Source organism: Sycon ciliatum, chromosome 6 (assembly GCF_964019385.1).
Source record: "Sycon ciliatum chromosome 6, ocSycCili1.1, whole genome shotgun sequence".
Lineage (NCBI taxonomy): Eukaryota > Metazoa > Porifera > Calcarea > Leucosolenida > Sycettidae > Sycon > Sycon ciliatum.
The window spans coordinates 15,305,573-15,329,066 of NC_088648.1; the positions used below are offsets into that span (position 1 = coordinate 15,305,573).

The window sequence follows — 23,494 nt, forward strand, 5'->3', positions numbered from 1 at the left end:
ACACTCGTTTTGTTCTCAGCCTCGTTGAGTCTCAATCGCCAGCTGTGTCTTTCTTATCCTGCCTAGTTATTGGGAATACAGGCACAGTTGCAGTCGATGAAATAATGATGCTTACACTGGAATCGAAAATCGGACTGCTGGCATGCAGACGTGTGCCTAGGTCTACGATGTGCGTTGCATTACTGCCCATCGCTGGAAAGCTTTGTGCAGTTGGTGCAATGGAAATTAGTTGATTGTTTACCGTGTGAGAGCTCAGAGCCGTAATAAGTTGCTTGGCGTTGTCTCTTTGGCGTGATTGAAACTGGAACACGGCGACGTATGTTTACACGCCCCGCTTCAGCTTGGGCCGCTGGGCAGATTTGAACGCTGTCCTGATGTGGCCGATCTGAATTGGGCTCTACTCTCCCGCACAGGCCAGGCCTACCGGTAAATTCGCCCTGTTCCGAAGTGGATCACGAAACTCTTTGGACGTCTAAATTTCAAGCCTTCGAGGCGACGTTTCCAATCATTTACGTTCGATTCTTGTCCTGTTCTCTGAATATTTGAGCCTCTACAACTGTGCAAGCACAACTATCACGGGACGAAAGAAAAAACGATGGGGTAAGTGTTGTGAGCATTTTGCCCGAGGTGACCAATTTGCGTGTCTTTTACTCAGAATAAGGATGTTTTATTCCCAGTTTCGTTTGCCCATCAGCCGAACTTATAGTGATAGCATGGAATTTGTCATGCTCGTTAATCTGAATCATATTATCCCATCTTCATCCAGCACAGTTTCGATCATATCATATGATTCATATTCTAGTCAATGTTGATTCATGTGTTGCCCTTTTCCTACTTGCACTGCGGTGTTTTGGTTTGGTCTTTATGTGATTAATTTTGCAGGTTCGTTTCACCTCTGCTCCTGATTTACGTGCTGAGTGGGATGGTATTTGAACTATCCACCGGCCAGACCACACCAGGCGGAGTGCAGGTTAGCACGGCTACTGAACAACCTGGTGGCATTGGCGGACCAAGGAAGGGCTCCTGGAACACCAGCCGGGATGGATGTTCTGTCACCATTCATGTGGCGACGAAACCAGCGAGCACGTTCCAGGCGAGTTCTACGTATCCCCAAAGTACAATGCATGAAACTCCGAGCACCGTGCATGATAACCCTGTGTGCGGCGATAGTCCAGCTGATTCCTGTATGAGCGTGCAACTCGCTTTTGAAGCATGGTGGGAGCTAAAGGAGAGTGGGTTGGCTGATGTGCATCGGACTTGTATGGTGCTGGTGGGATTTCCAGAAACTGGATGCGAGGTCCTGATACGGAAGAATGCGCAAAATATCAAAATGCCTGGAACAAAGGATGGCCTTGAACACCTAACTGTTCGATCATCGTCCATTTATGGATGTAGCCATGCCGTACTTAATACCGTCTTATTTAACAAGCCCGGTGTCTTTCTACTCCGTTCCCCGAGTCACTTGGAAGGCATCCACTTCATAGCGGCGAATAAAGGCAAGCGTCCAGATTATGTAATACGATCTGCGTCCCTTTTGTCTATTCTACGCTGCACGTTCAGCCTGTCGTGTAATAATCTAGCCATTTCTTCCATTCAAATTTCCGCCCCTTCGGTCAGAGATCTGTATGATAACGGAGGAAACGTTCGGATAGTTGCCACGCAATTCATCGCCAGTACGAAGATTGATCCAGACTGCCACCATTTACCCAGTGTGGACAATTTTTTGCCCCTCAGCGTTGTACATGTCAACCCCACTCTTCATCCCTTTGCTGTTTACCTGGAAGACTGTAGATTCGATAATTTCGAGCCTTACCTTTCGGGCACGTCTGTTTTCCGATTTCAAATCGCTGATTGGCGTAGGTCCGCTGGTATTTCCACTTTTTCCATGATGCGAGTTGCGTTTCATGCAGTGCATCCAACCACCGATATCATATCTCTGGAGTTCAATGGAACGGGTGTGCATGTTGAAATCGAGGAGGTCGTGGTGACTAGCGGTGTTCAATGCACACAGGATAACTGCGCCCACCTCTCAGTAACATTCTGGAAACCCAACAACTTCATCACCATCCGTAACAGCCAGTTTCGCAGCGATCACCTGCATTGCTCCGCTTCGGAACCGTGCACCCAGGTCGCACTGAAACTTCCGCATTTCGGTGTTCACGTAGCTTTTCGCAATAACCAGTTTTCCACGTTCAGTTTACACTGCCGAAAGCCAACCGACGGAATATCGATTACAATAGGAAACAAATACGAAGCGCAGGACTCAATACACTATCCCAAGCACCCACCGACCAGTGTTGACGTGACTAGTTCTAATTTCAGTGCCTCCACAGACATTCCTTTTCAGTACTACAAAGGCCCAGGCTCATATGAGAAACACCGGTTCAATGAAACGGTGGATTGCTTAGCAGCTGCCTCGGGTCTAGTAGCCGGCCTGTACGCGGAGTGCGCGGCTGCATGGATCAGGGTGACACTGGAATGCAAGGGTACCTGCAAACTGCTGTATTCCGTGAATCTGACGAACAACACGTTTTATGCTGGAACTGGTCAGGCTATGGTGCGAGCCAGACGTGTGAATATCACTCTCAATGGACACACGATTTTACGGTAGGCAATGTTTGGTGTTGCTAACCTTTAGAATCTCTGTCTTTACTTTTTGTTGTGGCTGTCGCGGTTGTTGTTGAAGATAATGATATGATGGTAACATTGAAGGGTTGTGATTATAAAACCGCAAATTCCCTTCGATAGGGTGGGGGGGGGGTGGTGCCTACATTTTTTGGAGGTGAGAGACTCATGATTGCTGCACACAACTGCAACAGGTGAGTGTTGGATTTCGGATACAGTGCTCAGTTCTGCGTTTCTATTGGGTGTTTGATTTCATAGCCTGCGCCGCATGCATGGCCTGTAGAACTGTTGATGTCAGTTTGTGCATTGGTGGAAATGTCGCTGACTGGCGATCTCATAAAAATAATCTCTTTCTAAAGAGACAAGAATACAGATAAAATACCAATAGGAGCTGGTACACGACATTCGCTCTCACGTTACGATCGCGGATGGGTGCTACCTGAAATGTCCGCAAAAGCAGTCCCCTCTTGTTTTTCTTTATTATCTTTTCTCGCACTAATAACGGTTTTCTCAATTCCGCTCTTTTCACGCACTTACCTTGGGAACCCTGTAAAATGACTCACAGTCTGTGGGGATTTCCCTAGTAAAATAGTGAAAACTTCTACTACCACTTCTACTTGTATTTTATCGTGTACTCTGCCCTAAAATCTGGTGCATTGAAGACTTTTTGAAAGTAGTAAGGTTTTCTTATTGGGCCTTGGTGTCAATAGAAATCTACCGAGAATAGAGATGGATTGTAGCGTGATATAAAAGAGAAAACATACCAGAAGTCTACTTTCTTGTTACTGGAATTTGTTTCGGGAAGTCGCGTTTCCGAAAGTATACTGGACGACTGAAATCAACGCAAAATGTCATTCTGAACTGCTGAGATGAATTACACTTTACCGTCAAGGAATCTAATGCCGCGAATTGAAACAGAGTCATGTTAGTGATGTAAGCATAGTTTGTTCTTGCCTCCATATTATTCTGCAGGGAATTTGAATCTGAAAGAAAGGGTGCTTCCACTAAGCCTTATTCCCCGTTTATTGCTGACCAAGGTATCGTTTTCGTGAATGGTCCTGTTATTGGACCAACGGCAGTAACGTTTCCAAGATATCCGAGTAGAAGAAAGATTGTCATACACCGAGTAAGGATTTATGTGGAACCACTATTAATTCCCTTTCTATTACCCATATGTTGTACGTAGAAGTAGAATTAGTTAGCATCTGCAACATGTCCCATTTGGGGATTATTGTTATTATTATTATAGAGTTACGAAGTCTGAATAAAATGGTGAATGGTCTCTGCTGGTATGACGACTAGCTCAGTGGTTAGAGCATCGCTGGCTACAGGCGAGGGTCCCTGGTTCGAGTCCTGGTGGTCACAGTCAAGTTTTCTTCAGACGTTTCTCGTTTGCGTCTTTCCATCAAACCAGTGAATAATATTATAATATTACATCACTTATTGGCACATAACATGGCCAGTATAAGGAAGTGAGGGTGACAAACCAACTCCGGGGAGAAAAAATCATCTGGTCATCTATGAAACGGTAATTTCGTACCTATTCATGAAGGCTTTCCTGGTGAAGGGTGTTATCTCATCTTCCATTCGTCAATGTTCGCTCTCAGAGTCTGTTATGTTTGATATGAAAAAATACGATCTCTGAAAATTCTTCAATGTAGTTAACTTTGTGCATCTCCGCAATCCTCACCATTCCAAAAATAGACTAACACATTTTAGAACCGAAAGTTTTCGTTCCCTTCATGGTCTCTTACAGGGAATAAATTAGTGCCCAAAAGTAGAACTGGAACGAAAAACTTAGCAATTCGGTTGTAAAATGTCTTATTGTTCTTTTGGACTGGTCTGGATTGCGTACAAGTAAATGCATGTACGATCATGAAGAATTGGAGACGCTTCCAATTTATTCTGATGTTGTAAGAAACGTAGAATAATTCATTATCAAAGGAGTGTGATAGAGAGAGAGACGAAGTGAGGGAAGAGAAAGTTTCTGTACTCATAATTGTTTTTGAAATGAATTGCGTCTGGGAATAATAGTAAAACAAGAATAATAAAAAGAGAAAGCCAGGGAAGACAGCGAAATGGAGAACAAGCTGACACAAGTTCAGTGATGCAAGTGCACTCTCCCAATACTATGTGTCAGCCGTCCAAGTTGGCTGCTTCCCACATTCTGCTGGTTACTTTTTCTTTTGCAGTTCAACGACTGGGGGCGGCGAGATGTCTTTCGTGCTGCGCCTGGCAGAAAGGACATGATGTTTACTTCAATTGTGTCTGACACGTATTGTACGCCGATGGATCTGCTACAAATTAATGGTCGATGGCCCTGGAAGGTAAGCAATCCCTATAATAATCCAATTTCTTGCAATCGTTGAGATTTCGTAATTATGGTGTCTTGTCATATCCTTTCCAACTTGTTGCAAATTATTATTATTGTTATTGTAGAAAGGAAAAGGACATATGGATACGAGGTAAGAGTAACTCTCCATCACTGTAACTGGATACTTAAAATACAGTCAGAAAGTGAAATAACTAGGCACAAAACTGACGGAGTACTGAGACATTTTAGTTATTGCACTTTCTGACTGTATAATACCGGTAGCATCCAGTTACAGTGATGGAGAGTTACTCTTAACTCGTATCCATATGTCCTTTCCTTTCTACATAATATTTATGGCTCAACATCCGAGTATCAAATTATTATTATTATTATTATTATTATTATTTCAAATGCTGAACGGTACTAGTCGGCCAATAAAATGTAAAGAACTATTCCTCTCCTCTCCTCCATGCCCTCTCACCGACGACTCACCGCAACCCTCGGTAGCCATTACACACAACAACAGCCATACAAGGAAGGGTTGCAGGTAGATACTGAAATTCCTCCTGACAGCTGTTTCGCCTTCATAAGGCTCATCAGAGAAGGTGATATTGAATAGGATGATATCAGGTGGAGATAGTCAGATTTATACTACAAAACATGGGTGCAAGATTACGGGCAAAGTGTGAGAATGAGAAGTTACAATTATCCAGTGCTGCTGACCTCTGAGTACGCCGTAGCCAAGTCGTCGGTGAATCTATCCAGCTAAGCGACATTTCACGCTAATCTCGTCGATGTCGCTGCGTATGCGTTGACAATAGCCAGGAATGGCCTTCCCGAGGCGACATTCTGTCCCTGGTGTACAGCCATTAGAGCTGAGGGGCTACTGGAGAGCGTAAGGACCGCGACACGGTCCGATACTGCCCAGTACGGATGAATTTCAAGGCGATTCGAGACAGCGAATCCGAGGCCATAGTGAAAGTTTTTCGTTGGAAAACAGATGAGACGGTGTCCAAGGATGGATTCGTCTAGTCCGTCTGTAAGTTCTGTTTCCTGTAAAGAGCACACGTCCAATGCGCACCTCGCCCAATTGCAAATTCGAATCAAGAATAAATTTTAAAATTGTTTTGAAGATTCGAAATTGGGATGTAATTGTTTATCCAAAAATGGAATGTAGAAAGCAAAGAGACATTTGGCTACCGTCCACCACTGTAACTAGTTCCTATAAATAGTTAGAAGTTGCAACAACTAGGCACAAAATTGACAGAGTACTGAGACATACTATAACCTGAAATCTAGATCAAACACATCTTCTTAGGCGCTAACCAACGGCCTTCCAAACTCAGACCGCTTTGTCTAGTATCTTCCAGATCTCGTCATCGTCCAGCAGCAGTCCACATTCTTTGTTCCCGTGGGGCTTCAGCTTGTGCTGAATACCGTTGCCCTTAGCTCCCCCATATTCGTCTCTCCATAACCTAGGCCCTTCCGAGTTTGAAGGCTGTTGGTTTGCACTACGAAGCTGTTTTTCAGATAGGATTACCGTCTTCCAATTTACTCTGTAGAGTTCGTGCATAGCTGTTGCACTTTATGACTGTTTATAGTATCTATTATAGTTACAGTCGTGAATAGTTCACTCGTATTCATATCCCGGAATCCTTTTCCTTTCTACATTGTCTTTTTGCACTACACTATAATAATAATGGTGGCATACTCTGAACGGATAAGTCTTAATACTGATTACCGATACCTGCGGCGAGGATGATAATTTAGATCTGATGACACCGTACCCTGCTGGCATCCTTAGATCTGAAGACACTGTAGACCGGCCTACGCTGCTGACATCCATCAACATCAGTCTAACTACTTCTGGAAATAAAAGTTGGTGGACAAGCCGTTGATTATTCACTCTCATTGTAATATCAAAAAGTATTCTTTCTAGACCAAAGAGTGGTATATTTGATAACATTTAATAACGATAGAAATTTTTACGATACTTCTCCAGACGTTTCGTTGTTCTGAACAACATCGTCAGTGGATAAAGAATTCTTTATCCACTGACGATGTTGTTCAGAACAACGAAACGTCTGGAGAAGTATCGTAAAAATTTCTATCGTTATTAAATGTTATCAAATATACCACTCTTTGGTCTAGAAAGAATACTTTTTGATATTACTTCTGGAAATGTCTGACAGGAAGGCTGTGATCAACAGCATCTTATAATTCCTTCATTGCGCGGTGTATGTTTCACCTCTGAGGGGCCATACATTATTATTATTATATTTAGTTTTGAAACTCGGATGTTGAGCCATAAATAAATGTAGAAAGGAAAAGGACATAAGGATACGAGTTAAGAGTAACTCTCCATCATTGTAACTGGACACTATATACAGTCAGAAAGTGCAATAACTAGGCACAAAACTGACAAGAGTACTGAGACATTCGACGTCCTGACACCTAGCTTCAACACATGTCCGTAGCGCTAACCGACAGCCTTCAAACTTGAAAGGTTCAAGGTTATGGAAAAGACCAAAGAGGGGAAGGCCAGCGCAACGAAAACGAGCAAAAGCTACAGTCCCAGCGGAACAAAGAATGTCGATTGTTACTGGACGATGACGAGGCCAGTACGATATTTGACAAAGCGGTCTAACAACAATTTGAAGCAGCAAAGCAGCACACCACCCAACTTTGGTGGGCCATAAATATAAAAGATAAGTAAAGAAAAGGGGAAAAGGGAAAACGAATTGTACAAGCCGAAAGCCAAACTCCTACAGTACTCCTCATGCATTACATTGTGATGAAGTTGACTACAAAACAAGTTGTTTCACACGACGTACGTTTCGCTGTATGGTTCGTGACGGCTCATCAGGTGTGCAATTTGAAACTCGGATGTTGAACCATAAATAAAAGTACCTCTTTGGTCTTTCCATAACCTTGAACCTTCCAAGTTGGAAGGCTGTCGGTTAGCGCTACGGACATGTGTTGAAGCTAGGTGTCAGGACGTCGAATGTCTCAATACTCTTGTCAGCTTTGTGCCTAGTTATTGCACTTTCTGACTGTATAATCATAGTATCCAGTTTCAGTGATGGAGAGTTACTCTTAACTCGTATCCTTATGTCCTTTTCCTTTCTACATATATTCAGTTTTCCTCGTATTGGTAATAGACGAGGGGAGAGGAATATAAATAAGTCAATACGTGAAATGATTCGCACATTTTAATGTTCGCACACGCCATCATTGACGCTTTCTTCATGACGATGATGTGTGTGCACCTGCCGTTGAAATGAGCACCTAAACTATGTGACTTCTCCTCTAAAACATATATATATTTCTATACATGATATCCATGAAACTCCCACAGACGAATAACAGAGTTGCCCTGTTCAGGAAAAATATGCGACAATGGAGAGTCTTATCATCACCTAGAACTTCGGCAACACCAACGTCGGACGGCTTCACTGAACTCAGGCAATGTGATCCCACATGGACACTAAGCAATTCTATTGATGCGCCAATGTACAGTACTGGATGCTACTGCCCATTCTACACAAATAATCATGCAGACCTGGACGCAAATTTCACCAATAGAGGGACCTGCCTTCGTTCGTCTACCATCTATGACTACTGTCCCACGTCAGGGTTATTTATTGTCAATATTCTGGGTTTCCTAACCCAAGCGTTGACAACGAAAACCAGATGGATCTTTTTCAATGCGGCAAACGTTGGCTGCTTCAAAATCTGGAATAACACTCTGTATGTGATGGTGCAAACGTGTGGGAGAGAAGACTGGGCAATTGTTGGCCGCTCACTCCAGTAAGGAGACCACATCATCTTGCTGCTTGGATATCATTTTATGCAAGTAGTAAGAACTGGTTGTGTTAGCCCACGTATCACTATAACGATGCACCAAGTACCGCATCTGGTTGGTACTGTTGTTTATTATAACCTGTAACTGTCTTGGTCAGATACTGCTGTTTTCATCAAAGATTCTAGCTTTTGACTTGTTTTGAAAGTCACGCACGCTTTTCAAAGGCTTGTTTAAGGGAGAATGTCTGAGAATACCAAAGTATGTGTGTAAGTGGATCTTTCCGATTTTGTTCAAAATTTGCAGGTAGGTTCCTTGTGCAAAGCACTTGCAAAAGTTTCTGGAGGGAACCTTGAAACTTGCATACTCCTCAAAAATGGCCGAAATATCACATTTTATGGGTGTAGAAACGAGTCACAACACAGCGTATGTGAACAAGCTACGATATATAATTTCATCAAGCCAAAATTGCCTCACCTTAGAAGAGTTCCTGGAGCAGTACCACTCAAAATAATCATGACGAAGGTGACTCTGAAATTTCGTGAGCCGTGATCCAGGCGACTGGGTATTCTTGCGTCACAAGCCACGTGATTTCACCGCTTGCCTCATGTAGTAAAATTCAAAAAGTGCGCTCAGGACTTCAGTCACTTTTGCATCAACAGTCGCCCAAATAATTATTGGTAGCGCAAGGAGAAGCTTGTCGTTTGGAGTGACAAGTGATCACCGTTGCTTTTCCTTGTCAGAGCCAACAATAAACTTTTTTCGGCGGTCTTGGGAGTAGTGTTGGAGTAGAAATTGCAGACGAGACGTCGCGGAAGGGCGAGCTTTCCTGCGCAAATATTACTTTGGCCGTATTTCAGCATGGTCGAGTGGAAAAATTCAAAAACGTTTATTTCAAGAAAAACCAAAAGAAAGATGGGGACATGTCCTCAGCGCTAGAAGAGGTGTTCTACTACCTGCCGGTGTATAGTTCTTGCCAAATTGAGGACGTAGCTCGCTGTTTTGCCAGCGCTTGTAAATTGGCTATTTTCAAGACGATCTGTGGTTGCGTCAGGGGGTGATGGCTCTCGTCTTCTGGGATCCTGGAGTGGCTAAGCGGTACTACTCCAGGAACTCTACTAAGGTGAGGCAATGTTGGCTTGATGGAATTTTGTTCGTGGCTTGTTCATATGCGTTACTCGTTTCTAGACCCATAAATAATGTGATATTTTGGCCATTTTTGAGGAGTATGCAAGTTTCAAGGTTCCCTTCAGAAACCCTTTCAAGGGCTTTGCACAATCGATCTACACCCCAAAAATGAACAAACCTGTAAATTTTGAGCGGAATCGGAGAGATCCACTTGCACACATACTTTGGTATTCTCAGACATGCTCTCTTAATTGTGCGTCTCTGTACTTACCTCGTTGTGTTTTTATCTTGTGACGCAGCGCCCAGAGGTATGCCTGAAAAACGGGAATCAGCTTAATTCTGTCCTGTTTGTTTTGTTTTGTTTGCATCTACTTTTGACTTGAGGTGGCGCCACCCTCAAGATAAAGCATTGCACGACATGGGCTCACTCATCGCCAAGGATCGAGGCACTATTAGCAATATTGTGCCAGGTCCACAGTTTACGTACACACCATGGGCTTTCCTTCAGGGAGCCGACTGGAGCAGTTCATTGGATGAACGTGCCCATGTCAGCCCAGAGCAACGAACGGGACTTACGGGCAGCGTGACTTTATTAGTATCACCAGGGGAAGCAATGATCCTAAATATTGCCACAGTGGATGATGGTCTATCGCTCTCGTCAACAGCAGTGACATTACAAGTGAGTGTTGTTATTTGAAGGATTTTCAAAGTGAAAACATGACATTGTGGGAATCGTTTCTGAGAATTTGCGACAATGCATTATACTAGGAAGGTGGTGCTGCTACGTAGTGAAAGAAAAACAACATCGAGTTCTTTGATCAAGTTTCCGACAACAGTACTACACTATTTTTGGATTCACCAAATATATTTCTCGTAATGATCTAAGGTTCTATAACGTGTTCAAAAAGCATCCCCGAGAAAACCAGAAATGTTGGCCTGGAAAATCTCTCTTTTTCCCTTCTATTGATCAGGTAGGTCTCATTTGGTGGCAAGAAATAGAACCATCCTGAAGGATTCGTTGCACAATTTATGGAAACCTTTGAACTGGGTTACAATAATCTTGATCTCGGTAGTCAATCAATTTTGTTCATATCCTCCGCTTTGCTATTTCACGCTACGGTTGGCGCAGGGCCGGGTTCATCACCTTTGACCACACAAATCGAGATTTGTTTCTTTTTTCCATTTAAGCGGGGATTTGCTGCTAGTGAACTTCGAGTTGTGCAGGGAAGGAAATGCTTGGTGGTGGGAGCGAGCATGTTGCAGTATTGGGTGAACTGGAGTCTGACGGTGTGCCGGGTGTTGGTGCTAGATCAGGCATTGTCCGTCGCAGGCAATGGGCCTCGTTGCAATGTCGTAAATTGAAAATTGAAACTTGTAAATTTACAAAAAACGTGGAGAACCATTTACCAGACATGTCCTGGATGGTAGTGGAGATAGTCCACGTTCTTGCAGGGCATGTGTCAGAAACATAGACGACGTAAATGGTTCCCCCTATGGTACTTTCAAATTATGGCTCTCTTCGCGGTGTGACTTGGTAATGATCTGGATATGATGGCCATTCCATGGCTCAGTTTGGTGGTCATGTGACACGGCTGTTCTAGCGTGGCCATTTATCACAATGGCGGCCAAAAATCAGGATCCGCGAAAAACTTTCTACGTCACAAATCTCTATGGAAACTAGAGAGCACGCGACGCTTCGATGAACCTTTTCAGTCATTTTTGTACTTGTTGAGCTTTTGTAGCCGTGTGACTGATTTTTAGTAGATTATTTGATCGAGAGAAATTCCAATTCTTCAGAATGTTTTCCTTTATGTATTCTGTCTAGACACCTTCTGGCTACATTTATACCTATGGGCAGGTGCGGACAACCAACCCTAGCGGGTCCGCCGGCCTAGGCTCCGGAGGATAACCTAGATTACGAACAACAACGATTCAAAGGATCAGTACAACGATTCAGTTATTGAAATTTTAGGTATATTTACGCTTCCCTTTCTACTTCTCAAGTGTTCTTCTCTTCGGCTGGAGAATCATACGATTATAGTGAGGCAATGTCGTGGTCAGATACTGCGTGACCAGAACGCGGAGTCGATCGACATCACGGTTCATGTTCTCCAGGGACGAGCGTAGCTGTTTGAATTTCCTGTGAATACTTTCTCCACCTTGCTTACCGAGGAGGCCAAGGGAGACGCCGAATCTTCGTATGCAGGGAATTGTGTGACACTCAAGCATGTGTAACTTAGGCGTGATGTTGTACATTGCTTATGTCCTGCTGTTGCTCTACGAGCTCAGTCTGGGCTTCTCGCAGACGACGATTTTCCAGGGAAACACGTACGAAAGACTCTGACGGTTGCTGAACATCAACGCTTAACTTAGCAAGCGCCATATCCAGCTTCTCTGCATCCTTCAGCATGGCCTCGTACAACCATGGAAATATCCCGAGGTCCAGATGCAGCACAGGAATGCAAATATTTTCTAATTCTATTTCGAACAATGCTGGTCTAATAACGTTCTTGTGTTCCTTTGCTCTTGATAATCTGCTCCCGTCTGCCTGAAACGCTTCTAGGTTGGTGTTGAGAGTATGCAGTGTGCGTGTTGGTTGAGTGCTTGCAGTCTGGCGGTGCTGGAGGTCGGCCTTGGTGGCTTGACAGAACAAGGACGGGTATCTTCCTGCTGCACCGGAAAGCCCATACGCTTTCATTAGAAACTCGTAGTCTCCAAACAGTGACAGCTTAATCGTCTTGTCACGGGCGATCAGTTCAAAGGGGAGTTCATCATGAAGCTTCCGACGCATGGCATGTTCGGACTCGAGAGGTACACCAAACTCCCGTAGGTACCTCTGCAGTTGACGGTGATATTGTGCTGTGTGCGGCACCAGTGCTGAGAGAGAAAGTACTGCAGTGGCTTTTCAGCTTCTCCAGAGGAACGATTGCGGTGCAGCCGGAAAGAGCGCTCTGGCCCACAAAATCACAATGTAATAGTTGCTCTCTCAGTACCTGGATTAGCAGTGGGTGTGGTGCTTTGTACTGTGAAAGCCGAAGTTGTTAGCTGCAGTGTGTGCATATGTCATGCTCTTGGTGGTGAGCGTACACACAAGATGCACACAACAACAATAGACAACACGGTGGCTGCACAGGCCTATCAACAATATCTGCACACACACCACACGCTAGGCTCGGCACGGGAGAAATGAACCTACTCGGCTCTAGCCGTCCCTGGGTCTTAAAGGACGGAGGTTCTATTTGGTAGAATTCGTCTTCTTCCATGTCAATTCCGACATCCAGTGCAACAGGCTCCTTGGACGTGCTGGATGAGGCCTGCATGCTCAAAAACTTCCTCTTCTTTGCTGGACGACCACCCTGCACTAACTTCCCTCCCATCTCACATGAGGTACAAGGGCCAATTTCAGGGTGCTTTAGCCATTGGTGGGCAACCCTTGGCCTCGATGTTGCACTGGATGCAGCTACTGCACTGTACTCACTGGAGGCGGCAACTGCACTGCCACTGGGTTCACTGGACGTCGATGATGAGACCGTTGCCACAGTAGAAACACCACTCGCACTGAACTTCGTAAGTGCAGTTCTACACGATGCACAGAAATGTATCGGATGAATTTCAGAGTCATCCAAACATATGTCTGCGCTGTAGCAACGAGCTATGTCCACAGCATAGTCCTTCACAAGGTACACTGACGCTACTCTACCAGAATGCCTGCGATGGAGCTTTCCTGCACACAAACGGCACAGCTGGGCAAGGTTCTTCATGTGCTCCTCCATCCTGATCAGCTGATGCATAACAAAAATACACAACTCGCGGACGGTTGGAAGCAAAAACTGCTCATGTTATCAAGCTGATTCTCTCCAACGAGCAGCACAAAAGCCTTACCTTCACGAGAAAACTTCTTGATACCGTGGCAAAAATCCAGAAACAAGGCTGAGTCACGTCAAAGTGCTCTATAGCCAAAGTGAAAGCTGCTGTCACGAAATATCCAGGGCTGATCAAAAAGACGAGAGAGACGCGCAAAAAAGCAAAGGACAGATCTAGCTCTTAATTGCGGCAAGGACATAACCTTACCTGGCGAACCTGATCGATTTTACCGATTCCCGGTTTGATTTGGTACGGTAATCTCTTGGAATTTGGCCGGCTATCTGACATTTCCCGCACAGCTGACTCCCACGAGCGTCGTCATCTTCACCAAAAATTCAAATCTCAACGGAAAATCAGCTGGCCTTGACTGGCCGTTTTTTCGCCCACTTGAACAGCCATGGTGAAGATTACTCAGGTGAGAGGCTGTTGGATTGGTGGTGGTTCATTCGCAGTTCCTTAATATTATACTGAAGTGGTACTATAATTATAGTACTATTACTTGGAGTATTTTTTTATTTCGTATATACCCATGGGCTCCAATGTGGTTAGAATCAAGTTATAATCTTTATTATCCTTGTTGGCGTTGACAACACCAAGCAAGTTTGGCTAGCCTTCGCATAAGCCAAATGTACAAAAGTAAAGAGGAACGAGCGAAGCCAATGAGGAGCACACACGCATGAAATCGATGTTAGAATCATGTACAGCATAATAATAGTGTGCATGTGAATTCCAACCTTTGCCTTCACTGCAGGTGCACTCCGACCACGCCGCAAACAGCAATGGCACCGTACTACTTGTACAGGTCCGTGCTGGAATCTCCAAGGCGAAGCCAAAGGTGGTCACCACCATACCGTTTCTCAGTGGCAAGCCAATGTCTGGATTTTCGCTGGCCGGAGAACCCTACATGAGTGGATTTTTGGCCATTGCTGTACCTGAGTCTGGCCTACAGGAGTGGCGCTCGCCAGTGGTTCTGAAAGTGCCATTCATACTCCAGCCATGTCATATGGGTTATGAGCTTGTCACCGAACATGATGACGGAAAGGTACCTGTTTTCATTCATCACTTTAGTTCGTATTGAAGATGCCTATTGCAATAGATCCATAACTTGTGTACCAACTTCCAGTAAACCTGGGCCTCGTGTGGTATACGTTCCTCTTGTATTTTTTATTTTTTTATTTTTTTTACTAGAGCCACATAAACCCGTCATATGTGAGCCATGAATAAGGGGAGTGGTGGAGTGGTCTGAAATGCTCTGCCGACCTTGGGTCTCGGCTTCATCACAACCAGGCGCGCCAATAGCAGAGAGAGAAAGAGAGGGAGGGAGGGAGGGAGGGAGGGAGAGAGAGAGAGAGAGGGGGGGAGAGAGAGAGAGATGATTATGTACCTGTTTTTGCATGTATAACCAGGTATGTGAGTTTGGTCAGTTCGTTGCCTCAACAGTTTTGCGACTATCAACTAATAGAGAAGGATGATCTGTTTTTCTGCTTTCGTTTTTCAGTACTTCAGTACCTTTATGTTGTGTGTATGGGGGGGGGGGTTATTACCATGACTACGAACACCTTTACAAAATGGACTCATTGGGGAACGTTCGCTTCACTGCATAAGTTTCCATCTGTGTTTTGGACTGTGCAAGTTTGTGTGTATGTAGAACTGTATCATTCTGAAAGACTGAAAATGAACCCACTGTGTTTATCGACATAACTGCTGTGTGTGCTTGCTGCCCATGTAGCCGCTCCTAACCTGCAAGAGGTTGCAACACAATGGGATACTTAGCGAGAGGCTTGGAAAGACAATTAAAGTGGCCGCTGGTTATTGGGCAGGAAATGTTCGGGATAAGAGGGACCGCACGAGCAAGGTCATGCGCGACATACTGGGATCGGATGGATCCGAAATACAACAGATCCCTATGAATGGAGCGATACTTATTGCAACGCTTCGGAGGATTGAAGCTGAGACATCTTTCGGTATAACTCAATGCTCACATAAATTTTGCCACTCCTTCCGGTGGTGGCTGGGGCCCGGCGAGTCAGGTTGCAGATCGGGACATACAGGTCCTTTGTGTGGCCAATGCAAGAAAGGGAAATCTATGATCATTGATACTCTGGTAAGAAGCTGGGGGCATTGTTTTGTCACGGGAAAAAGCTTTCTCCGTCCTTGCTGTCCGAAGTAGAAGCTAATGTCTAATCTGGTTCATATTTCACAAAATGTTTGGGCACTAATTTGCTGAAATGCATAATTCTTTGAACACGAAACCATGCATAAATTGCCTAATTGGGCAAAGGTTTCGCAAGATTCATTCCCCACAGTCACAATTGTGAATCCACAGAGCTATCATTTTCTATCCCTGTATGGGATTTCATTTGCTTCCACTATTTGCCGAATGCATAGTTCCACTGACTTTCCGGCGAACCACAGGTTTCTGGGCTACAATCAAACAAGCCTCCCAAAAAGAGGGAACCAAATCGTTTTGTGTACTCTATTCGATCATGAATTCATTATGCTAACAGGATTGAGAGTTTAATGATCTATTCAACGTTCATGACTTGCTGAATGTCTCTTTTCTTACATCCACAGGCCTGCAGAACATGCGCATCACCATCAATACATGTGTATGCATATATGGCACTGGTAATGGTGCTTACGATCCTCATGTTCCTGCTCATGTTTTACTTCAACGTGGGCATGTCTCCCCTCGTAGATTCTTGGCTCTTCTTCTTCCAGGTAGGTGAATTGTGCTGTCTACCAGTCTAGCATTTTGCTGTTGTTGTATACTAGTAACTTTTTAACGATATGGCAATCGCCTACTAACAATGAACGTTCGGGGGAAAAACCGGTGATGATAACTTGGTGGAGAAAAGAAAAGGGTGACATGAATTAGTAATTCCGTTAGCATATGTAAAAGGAATTTGGCTACAGAGTCGATTGGAAAACTGACCAACACGTGTATAGTAGATCTGGATTGTTAGCAGTAGCCTACATTTTTCATCACAATAATATGCCTTGGAAACGGCTTTGTCACGTTCCTCTTCCGTTGCCAAAGTGAGCATTAATTGCATTTCATATCTCGATGTTGACCAGTACGATCACGTGTTGTTCTTTTTGTGGATTATTTACAGGTAGCCCCTATCGTTGTCCCGTTCTTCAACTTTCCAAATGGGATGATGTCAACGCTTTTAACCTTTGGTCTCGGCCACCTATGTATCAAACCCGAGTTAAATCGTATGCAGATCCAGGCCATGCTACTGCTGCAGCCAATCACACTTCTAGCTCTGGTGTTCCTGGTACGTATTGCAGCATCCTACTCGTGCACTGGTACATTCCTGCAGCGACAGCAGAAGCACATGCGACTGGTGCGCGTGCTTTGGTTCGGTCTTGTCTACAGTTATACCATGCTGACGTTCACCTCTATCAATTTGCTACAATGTACCGAACTCAGCAACAAGTTTGTTCTGGCTATTGATGGATCTATTGAATGCTTCAAAGGAGCACACATACCCTATGCGGTGTGTGCTGGCCTCATCTCAGCTTTCATACTTCTTCCACCACCGGCGATTCTCCTCCTGCCGCAAGCAAAACGACGGATTTTCTTCAAGGGCTTTATTGACCAGGCATGTGCGATGTATGGAGATAACAGGCGATGGTGGGCTTCAATAAACCTACTTCGGCGATGCGCAATAGCAGTAATCGTTTCACAGATACACCATCTGGAGATGAAGTCTGTCATTACAACGCTGTTTCTATTTGTCTATCTTTACGCACATGCGATCTGGAGGTGAGTCTACATTCGCAGGTGATGTTAACCCTTTGAAGCCCAAGGACGAGTATACTCGTCCCTAGCGATTTCCCAAGGACGAGTATACTCGTCCAAAACGCGCACTGTGTACGCATTGCGCATAGATCACTGTACAAAGCTTCGTATCTCCGTTGTCCTTTCTTTGATTTTCACAAACGATAGCTTGTTGGAAAGGTAAGGAAAAGACCTTTCCAGCGGTGTGTCACTTGTGGCAGCGCGATGCGAAATACCCGAGCGGCAAAGACCGGAACGCGATTGAATACTTCTAAACTTTAGAATTTTTAAATTTTTGAGTAGAGCTCGCGTGCGCATGGGGTTTCCCCATGACTCATACCAGTGCAGCCCATGCGCGATGGGTACCAAGATGACCGCTTGAGCTTCAGCAGCACGGAGAACTTTGAATCGTTGTTTTGTGTTGAGTAAAAGTCATGAACCGAAGGAAATTGTCACTGTGGGTGGTGTATCTCGTTCAGGCGCGATAGAGCTGCACTCAAGGGACTTGGAGGCGCTTCTATTGCTTCTGCTTAGTGTCTAGTCTTTATCTTTGGATGGAGGAGATCACAAGCTTTTCAGGGAGCTCCACATCATGAAATTCCATTGCTGGTGAGTGAATTATGAAATTTTGAAGTCGACCATCCGTGGTTGCGTGCAGCGCGGTGCGAGTGCCTGGGAAATCAGAAAACCCAGCTGGGCTTCAAAGGGTTAATTTGTATTTTTTTAAACAATCCACCTACCAATCCGCTTTGTTGTATTCATCGTTAATGTTTTCATACCGGAAGGACAAACCATTAATGAATTATTGAATAATAAGCAAAGCGGTGCAGGCAGGCATAGTGGGATGGTTTAAGACCATGATGGAGAAACAGAGGGTACCAGGTTCAAGTCCTGCTTGGAAGCGGAAGGATTTTTCCAGCCGTGCTGCGACCCACAGTTAATTGGGAACTCGTGGCCTGGCTCGAGGAAAACATGGATGCAGTGAATGGGATTTTCGGTCTTTGACCACATGCTGGTGAGCTGATATACTCACCTTCCACCGCTTTAGGAGCTGCATCTGCGCCTTGATCCTTGAAGGGTGGTTGCGTTCCTACGGATGCGGAAAATTCGGCCTCTATATAGAGAAACCGGTCTCACGCGAACTGTGAAATGTTTTAATTTTAAGCAAAGCGGCGCATCAGGAGAAAGCAGGGAACTCCACACATACCCGTCACATGTGCATCAGTCTGTTGACGTGTTGGGTGTGAGCGGCATGCATTCTTGAGGGGAAATAGAACGATGGTTAAGTAGTGGAAGGCAATATAGGTGGCAGTCAATGGCCATGGAATAGAAAGAATCCGCGAGCGAGGTATGAGTCATTCTTACACAGTAGGTTTTATAATTATATCTCTCTTTTTCCGAAAGAAGTTTTGTTTTTTCATGGCTGAGCATAGCGAAAGAGTGCAAAAACATATTTTTCACTCACAAATATTTTCGTGCGTTTGCTCCTGTTCTGCGCAACTCCCTTCAACCTGCCGTCGTTGTCTTTGTTTTTCACGTCGTAGTTGAAGTTACCCACCCACCCTGGTTTCATGATGGGGGTCCTCCGCTGTTCTTCTTGATATTCTATGTCGATGTGCGTGGCTTATGATTAGGACATACATTAATATGCATTATTATGCGTTATTACATGTAATGTCTTGTGTTTATTCTTGGGTCCGACTGGAAGCGGGACAGGAATTAATTAAATAAAATGAGTTTTTTGGCTGAAAGGAGGAGCACTCGCGGCTAGGAATGTAGGGTGTCATTATTTTCATTCGCTCCCCTGCTGCCCAGTCACCCATGCTACCGCTCTGGTAGACCACTACCCCATGTACTGAACATTTGCTTTGTGAAAACCTCTTTAATTCGTTGCTTTAATGGAAATACATGTTTCCACTGTTTTCTTTCATACCAGACCTCTCGTGGAGAAAAACTTCCTTGGCATTAATAGCAACCTGGTGGAGACGCTATTTTTGTTCAGTCTTTGTCTACTGTCAATGACCAACTCAGCCGTGAGAATTATCGGAAGTCATTTCTCGGCAATGCAAACCCTTGCCATTGTCCTGGCTTATCTCCCAACTGTGGTGTTAGTGTTTGCATTACTAGCTAGGCAGTGTTGCGCCAAGCGCGGTGGCTTTGGCCGCCTGCGCCACCTTTCCCTGCGTGCCTGTTGGCGGAAACGACACGGACTCGACATACGCGATCAGCAGACTGCAGATCTTGCCTTGGACAATATGTTGAGTGAAGCCAGGGAACCGCTGCTAGTGACTGAGTTACTACACGAGCATGGACGATGCAAATGATCACATTACCCTGAACATCATTTTCATCACGATTAAATTCTTGTATCAAGACACTTTGCTACACTTAGTTAAGCTCCAGAGTTAACCATCAGCAGTTAATTCACCCATTCCCTCCATCCTTTGTGTTGTGCACATATCCTCTTCTCTCTTACCAGCGTACATGAGCGCCACAATTTTCATCACGATTAAATTCTTGTATCAAGACACTTTGCTACACTTAGTTAAGCTCCAGAGTTAACCATCAGCAGTTAATTCACCCATTCCCTCCATCCTTTGTGCTGTGCACATATCCTCTTCTCTCTTACCAACGTACATGAGCGGCGCAAAAAGGACAATAATTATAGCCGTAGTGGGAACAAATGCGCATCACGCCTTTACATTCATTATACGCAACCACTTTCAAACAAATATTTTGGTTGCAGTCAACATTGGACAATGCCGCCTATTGATTAATTCCTCGTTGCATCTTCAAATATCTCTCCTCTGATCCCAGTAAAACTGTAAGGCAAAGAGTGTTTTAGTCAAATGCATCTAGCCTTCTTGTTTGCTTCAAGTACATCACCAAAAGCTACACATACTGCTGACAACTCCAGATTATTATATCCTGCCTTGCCGCACTGATGGCGCATTCCTTGCCCATCTTATCATTGAACTGATTCAATGCATACATACTTCCTCCGCGTCATCGAAATTGTCGCAGTTTGACTTTTGACATAAAACGGGGTATTTACTCACCAGCACTCGTACCGGAGGCAAGGAATTGGACATAGGCGATAGTCATCAGTATAGGGTGACGGCAAAGTTCTATTTTCTGTTATTTGAAGCTGAGATCTTTGAACTAGACGCGATTTCTTCGCTGATGTCGCTGCGATGGTAATTTCGACTCGTTGAGATCAGTCAGGCGTTGAAGCCCGCACATTTCTCGTGCTTATGGCCATTCACTCAAGCCTCATCACTGTTATACCTTAGCTGGGGTGAGAAAGACTTCGTGGAACAAGTAGCAGCGCTTGGAGAAACATCGAGGGGTCAGCAAACTAAAATGCATGCAACAGCGATAAAATTTGTCGCTCTGGCTGAGACACTCAGTACATGATTGTACCTGCAAGAGCCGTGTAGACTCTACACGTAGTGCTAGCGATGCACGCGCAGATGCCGTACCAGTGATGCAGAAAAAGAGGGCGCGCTGGACGTGACAGTACACTTACCTGCATGAGCTGTGACCACACAGCTAAAATAAATGGGCATGCCACGGCTAAAAAAAGTTCATTTCAAGATCGAGGTGATTCCGCCGATGGTGATCAACCTCGCAACGATCGTGTATTCTTACTTCGTTGGTGGTGAAGTAGAAATCATCCAGAGCTAGCAGACGACAAGCATAGCAGGTCTTGTCCTGTTGAAAAAGTCAAAGCGTTTGAGATGAGGCGCGACCAACTTACAACCTTCCTTGAATTATTTTGGAACGATATTTTTGCGTCCATTGACATCAAAGACGACGAGGCCTTCATCTCTGCGTGAAATTTCTCAGTCCAACTGTCCTGGAACGTTACTCTAGCCTTCAGACTATCATACTGTGTAATAAGTTTTGAATGGTTTAGCTTATGGAGTTGTCAGTAACAAGTGACAACTCACTAGTCAAACTGCGACAATTTCGATGACGCGGAGGAAGTATGTATATTGACATGGGGATATTGTAAAAATGCAAAATTAGTACGATCGCACGAGTACAGTTTCATCCCTTTCTCATCTCGAACTGAATTTTACAAATTTTGTCTAACATGACAAACGAGCAACAGTGCAAGACTTCTGGGATGTTGTGGACCAAGCACTCTCCACCTCAGGTACAAAATTGGAGGATTTTGAGGATGAAGTTCAGAAGACGATTGGTAAATGCGCTTCCACAACGAAGGCTTCCAAGCACAGCTTTTGATCCGTTCAATGTCCAGCAAGTGTAGAACGTTTGGGCGATCAATACATTAACTTAACGTCCCTATGGAGCTTTTTGTGGCTCTTTTTTGCTACTTAATATTTCCGCCGTCTTCAAATGTCATGGGGCGGTGGCGTTCCTGCGAATGCGGAATACTCGGCCTGCAGCCAATTCTCACGCGAACCGTGGTTTTCAAATGTCATGCGTTTTTCATCTTTTACTCATTCTTCCCATACGAGTACGTAGTGCACAGTAGAGGCTGTTTTGCTATCTGAAAATGGTTAATGTTACTCTACTTGAAGAGTGTGAATTTCGGACACGAAACCCTGAGTAACGGCAAGGAAGGTCTTGGTTGCAACATTGCTGTATAGCCCTTGGCAGATTCTGCTGGAAAAAGTTGGCAGATTCTGCTCGAAAAGCAGTGAAATTGGCAGAACCATACAAACCATAATATGGCGGGCAATTTCTCGAATTCTGCTCCATTTCTTTATCCACATACCAAACATGCATGAAACGTACCAGAAAAAGTACAGAATACTGCCAATTTTTCTGCCGGCATTATCCGCCAAGGCCTATTGCTGTATTAAAATTGTTGTACTGTCTCTTTCCAGAGAGCACCATACTCCACCTGAGAATCTTAGACAACTGACAGTTGAAGTAAATATGCTAAGATCCTGTGATGCTTGTGTGAAGGCTAAACCATAGGTTAGTGGCTCAGACATCGCTGGGCTACAGTGATGGTGCCTGATGCCAGTTGGTGAACAACAATTTTATTCCCCTTTCAAGTTCCAACACCTTGAACAGGTTAATATGTGAACTTACAATACCGTGAAATATCAATACTTACATGGGACTGGTTGCAACAACCCTAAAAGCCTCAAAAGGAAGAGCGTTTAGCAGTAGTTCATTTTCCGATTACTGGGCCACCACTCCTTAGCAAACTGCAGACAAAGGTGTGCCCTCTGGACCTCTGGCTCCTTAGTGGTTCTGATCTACACGTTGAGGAAACGTTACGCCTCTTGGAAAAATTATGCATTAGGTCGATTCAATCCTGGTGATTTTTCTTGTCGATGCATGATCATGGCGTTACCTTTTCAAACGTGCGATGCTGACGGGTTGGTGCTAATCGCAGTGTGCGGAACAAATTTGAATATCTTCACGGCGCAGAAGTGTCACGTTTCTTGACCAACCTGCGTGTCGGTCGAGAACCTTATGTTCCACTTGGCTAGGTATGGCGCAATACTTATATGTGGGAAGATGACCTGCTGGCATCAACGAGCTGCGAACCCTACTTCCGATAGTCGGCCACCCATCGCACAAATGGTCTCCACTCGCACATGAACGGCTGGTGATTTATTTATTTATTTATTCAACATCTCCTGGCCCGTCCGAAGACTGCCAATAAACATGAGAGGTCAGGTGATAGCCAACCACGGCAAGCTAAAAGGGAAAAAAAGAAGGATGCTGTCAGAGAGGGAAAGGAGATAGGGAGAGAAAAGAAAGGGAGGCACATTAATAATACATGGGATCACTTCGGATGAGACAGTGTGGAAAGCTGGACTGTGAATTTCCTGATATCCTGGCATGTCTTAATGCTAGTAGGCAGGTTAGACCAAAGGGAGTATGCTGAGAAGAAAGGGGATTTCAAAAAAAGAGAGGAACTAGCTCGGGGCAGTGATAAGGCATTGCGTGTTGGTCTAGTGGTAACAAACCAGTTGTACTTGGC

General features: G+C 44.6%; 1 protein-coding gene across 1 annotated transcript; it reads left to right on the plus strand.

Annotated features, from left to right (window-relative positions):
• The first annotated feature begins 267 nt into the window (after positions 1–267).
• Positions 268–20,529, plus strand: LOC135819463 (uncharacterized). Its single transcript, XM_065332678.1, has 11 exons — positions 268–600; positions 883–2,607; positions 3,598–3,751; positions 4,818–4,952; positions 8,298–8,749; positions 10,254–10,548; positions 14,485–14,775; positions 15,463–15,837; positions 16,308–16,454; positions 16,850–17,505; positions 19,457–20,529. Exons 1-11 carry the CDS (start codon positions 596–598, stop codon positions 19,842–19,844), a joined length of 4,623 nt encoding a protein of 1,540 aa, XP_065188750.1. The 5' UTR covers positions 268–595; the 3' UTR covers positions 19,845–20,529.
• Positions 20,530–23,494: the final 2,965 nt, after the last annotated feature.